Raw genomic sequence first — 4,448 nt, forward strand, 5'->3', positions numbered from 1 at the left:
ATATTTGACATTAAACATATTTTGAGACCTTTTGCATCACTTTATGGTAAAAACTGCTCAAAACTGTTGTAGACAATCTGCTACTTGTCTTCTGCCCCCTGGTGGATACCTTCACCACTACAATAATTTTGACATATCACATGGTAATAAACAGAAAATAAACAAAATATATTATTTTTTTATTTTTTACATTTTATTAAAGGGCCAAATAAAGACTTCAGATTAAATCATTTTAAATTTTCTCTCTATTTTTCCTTTGGTTGGGCTTTAAAGAGTTAAACATGCAGAGCTTTTTTATCTTTTGAAAAGAATATTAGCAATCCACGTTTTGATTGGCTAGACACAACAGCTTTCTATTGCACAGACAACTAGTTAAAAATTTCTGTCACTGCTTCAAGGCCACAATCAATTCTTAATATCAGTTTAAACAGACTTCTAGTTATTTAAAAGTACAGTGTGTTTTTACCTTACTGTACCTAATGCATTTTCCCTTTCTGATTAAATGTTTGTTCACTTTAAGACCATTTAAATACCCAAGCTCAGGTTACACGCATTGTCACAAATCTAGATCGAAAATGTCGCTTTAAACACTGAATATATCTATGAATGTCTATAATAACATGCATTAAAAAACTGGTATAAAAGTTAATTCATATACTGCTAGCAAAACAAAGGTTTTAAACTAACTCAACCCTGCTGAGCCTGAAAGTGAAGATTTCCTGAATCTCTGTCATTGGCTCACTGATGGATAAAACAGAGTACTGAGGAAAAGGATGCTGTTCATTTCCAATTGTGTTTATGAACGCTTATATCCACAAATGGGCCTTGTAACTTTTTAAACACACACCAGAGGATGGTGGGGTCACAGTGGACCCCCAGAGTATCTCACAAATATCTAAACAAGGACGACCAGAAGGCAGTAAACAAATACAGAACAGTATTAGTCAGGTGAGAGCACAGAGATAAAACCAGCAGCAGGATTCTTTAAATGGGACAACATAATTAAAGAGGAAATGGATCCAAAAACCAGATAGCCCTGACATGTTCTTGTGCTGAATAAATCCCAGCTTGCTGTTGGGTTTGTTAAGAGCTCAAAAAGTGCAGCTGAAGGCATTCTTCACTCGCGGCCTCCTCCCATAATCTGCAGCAGGAAGCTGAACAGGTAGATGATGTCCAGGTAGAGACTAAGGGTTGCAAAAATATATTCCTCTGGACTTATAGCATAGCGCTTGTTCCCTAAAAGCAGCTGGGTGTCGAAAGCCAAGAACTGTATGGAGGACAAGAAGAGTAAATGAGTTCAGAAAACTTAAATAATATTGAGTTTATGTTGACGAATCTGATTCTTACCAGAGTAAAGAGGATGGCTCCTATCACAGCATAGGTGGCATGTAACCAGGGGACCTGTGGTGCCGGATAAAAAGCATTACAAAACACTGTTAAAAAGGATAGCAGCATGCTAATTTAAGCCAGACAAAGCAGTGCAAGATTATCTTCGAGGTTAATCCCCTCTCAGTGGGGCACACCTGAAGTCAGCCAGCAGCTCCTGAGGCAATGAGCTGCAACTGTTGTTTAACTCATCATTAACCTCAGCTAATTAAGCCCTTTCTAGAAGGGAAGGAAAGTGATAGATGGTGCTAGAACAATAGAGGGAGGTGAACTTACATATCCGAAAGGGACCACGATGGAGATGGTGATGGCACAGAGAAGCATGACCATGCACAAAGAGAACAGGACACCCTGGCAAGATGTGACGTCAATCTGTGACAGGATGAAGAAAAATGATATATCTCATGGAATTCCAGCTGGTTGTGTTGTTTGAACAGAGTTTGAGACAATTGTTCTCACCTTGCTCTGGAAGCTGAAGAGGGTGACAGAAAAGCACACTATAGCAGTGATTCCCAGACACAGTATCACTGACTTGGTGTTGTAAAAGCTGTGGAAAGCAAAAAACATACATGTGTTTGAGTTTTAGAGTTTGAACAGTATGTCTATAAGTACTTCCTAATGTCCTTATAAATATTTACCTTGACACAAAGCCCATCATGAAGGCCATGCTCAGAGTCTGGGAGGAAAAGCCAAAAGAGGTACTCTTAAAGTTTGGTATATGCTGAATAAGGATAGTAATGTGGTTTAGGATACAGTGCTGTATTTTTTACTTACAAAGAGAACCAACAGAATGACATTCCAGGGAAACTGCCTCCTGTTTAGGTAGGAAGAAACAAATATTTGTCATACAAAATTGAACTGATATAAATTAAACCAGCCTCTTCTGTGCTATCACATATTTTAGTGTTTTTAATCAATACAGTACAAACACTTTACCTCAAGTCTCCGCAGCAGGACAGCGCGATGTAAGTGGCGAAAAACATCATACTGCAAGAAAAAGACACAGCTTTATATTTAGCATGTGAGGGAAAAGTATGACAAGTGATGTGAGTTATGAAGTGGTGATGTGCTCCCACTTACTAAGATGCCATGTATAAGCTGGGATGAGTCTGAATATAAAACCTCACAGGTGCACTGGAAGAAGCAGGACTTTGATTAGATACAGATCCTTCAACAAAAGTGGTCAAAATCAAAAACTGTTAAGGTTGGAGCATTAAAGAAATATGACAAAATTACCAAAATGTGAAGAGACAAACAATGCCGACTGTCACAAACAGCTGAGTCATGAGAATGGCGTAAACCTGCAGGTGGACACACTGTGTTAGAGCCACAGAGAGATCACTGTGTCACGGGTGTGATTTGCTTTATTGATCAGTTTTTAGTACCTTCCTGATAAAAGTCCGCCTAATGTTCTTGTCATCCCAGGCAAACTGAGCCTCCATTTCTTCATAGCCTGAAGAAGGGAAGAGGAAATATGAAAGCCCTGAGCTTTATAAAATTATGTTTTAGGATTATTCAAGTAAATGACATTCACTAACATAATCATAAGGATCAAAAAGTGTATGTAAGCAAGCACCATACGTGTAGAATTCGAGGACTAGCACTCATACACCTGAAGCAGAATTAGTCAAACTACACACATGTTGCTTCTCACCTGCTGTCGCCTCCTGATAGCTCGGAGGCTCGTTGGCATTGTCGACCTGCTGGAATAAAATGACAGAAAGTGGGACTATAAAAAACTTTGAAGCCACTTGTATGGAGAGGTAGAGCTGCTTGTAGTGTTAGAAATCGTATCTACTCAACCATCAATAAATTTCCTTTTTACAGATGAAACATTCATAATTTTTCATGTCTGCAGCCAGTTTTAACTACAGAACAGATTTAACTACAGAGCTGTTCTTGTTTGATTAGTTCAAAGGATTACGATGGCTTTTGTGCTTGCATAGCCAACATAGCCAGCACAGGGAAAAGCAACAATGCTGCTTTTATAGATATGAAAAATCATGACACGTCATTTGACGTCATTGACTGATGTTTGATTGACATTCAGGACATTTATTTACATTACTCTGTCAAAGCCTTATTATTTAAACCCCTTCATACAAACATAGACCAAATAAGCTCAATTAAGCACATTCTATGGGTTTAATTCAATAAAGGAACCAAGCTTTTGTTCACATGTAAAGCAATTATATACCAGGAAAACAAAAAACATACCTTTCCCTTTTTCATGATTTTCCCTTTTTGCTCCTTAGTGCTGCTGCTGTTGAGGAAGACTGCTGTGAGGTCCCTGGTGAGGGTGTATTTCTGCTTTAAAAGTTCTTTTCAATCCAAAAAACGGTAATTTACTCAGCCATAAACTGCTGTCTTTAATGTTGTTTGTGTGGCTCCAAAACACACTGAGAGTGTGAGCAAAGACGTTGTTGGTGGAGTAGTTGTTGCTCTGAATTTGTGTGCACTGTGCGGATTACAAGGGGGCTTTATAGGTCTCCATTTGGTTAATCTCTTTCTAACCCTGATCCCACAACCCCCCCTATACTCAGCCTAATGAGGTCGCTCTGGCACATCCCAGGTAGCCAGACCGTACCATTGCTATCCCTAAAGAGGGGTGTTATTTTGTGTCTCCCCTCAGTGGCACAGAGCTTCTTAACAGTTTCAGAACACTTAATCATTTTACTGCTCTCCAGATAAACTGAAAGGACTTACACTGCTGAATTACACATGCATTACGTAACAACTTTAATTCACTTTTGGGGAAAATGAGGGGCAAAAATACCAGTGGTATGGGTCAGCATATGAATTTCATATTGTTGATTAGCATTATTTAATTATATAATCAATGCTCATGTGATTTTGTAGTTTTAAACCTCTGAATAACAAACTATTTCTTGCATTCTGTCTCTAAGCAGCTGGAAGAGATGCACACACCCCCACCTCACATTTTTTACCATTCATAACAATGATGAAGCAACTAATGTAAAAACTCATATTTACTGACCCAGTCCTTTCTCTTAAACCAATCATTTTCATTCGTGTATTACTCTTTTCTTGTGTTATTTGTA

At 38.4% G+C, this 4,448-nt stretch overlaps 1 protein-coding gene across 1 annotated transcript; it reads right to left on the bottom strand.

The window, feature by feature from the left end:
• Positions 1–260: 260 nt before the first annotated feature.
• On the bottom strand, positions 261–3,892 carry faim2b (Fas apoptotic inhibitory molecule 2b). Its single transcript, XM_041980807.1, has 12 exons — positions 3,604–3,892; positions 3,041–3,089; positions 2,772–2,839; positions 2,623–2,687; positions 2,467–2,520; positions 2,323–2,373; positions 2,161–2,200; positions 2,025–2,062; positions 1,846–1,933; positions 1,663–1,758; positions 1,348–1,401; positions 261–1,267 (listed from the first exon to the last, which is right to left on the bottom strand). Exons 1-12 carry the CDS (start codon positions 3,616–3,618, stop codon positions 1,118–1,120), a joined length of 768 nt encoding a protein of 255 aa, XP_041836741.1. The 5' UTR covers positions 3,619–3,892; the 3' UTR covers positions 261–1,117.
• Positions 3,893–4,448: the final 556 nt, after the last annotated feature.

Source organism: Melanotaenia boesemani, chromosome 3 (assembly GCF_017639745.1).
Source record: "Melanotaenia boesemani isolate fMelBoe1 chromosome 3, fMelBoe1.pri, whole genome shotgun sequence".
Taxonomy (NCBI): domain Eukaryota; kingdom Metazoa; phylum Chordata; class Actinopteri; order Atheriniformes; family Melanotaeniidae; genus Melanotaenia; species Melanotaenia boesemani.

Bases quoted from the DNA above. Each gene is read 5' to 3' on its own strand.
- faim2b (XM_041980807.1), bottom strand. The intron at 2,201-2,322 runs GTAAAGTGTTTG...CTACCTAAACAG, and splicing joins TCCTGCTGCGGAGACTTGAG to GAGGCAGTTTCCCTGGAATG. The intron at 1,759-1,845 runs GTGAGAACAATT...ATCCTGTCACAG, and splicing joins TCTTCAGCTTCCAGAGCAAG to ATTGACGTCACATCTTGCCA.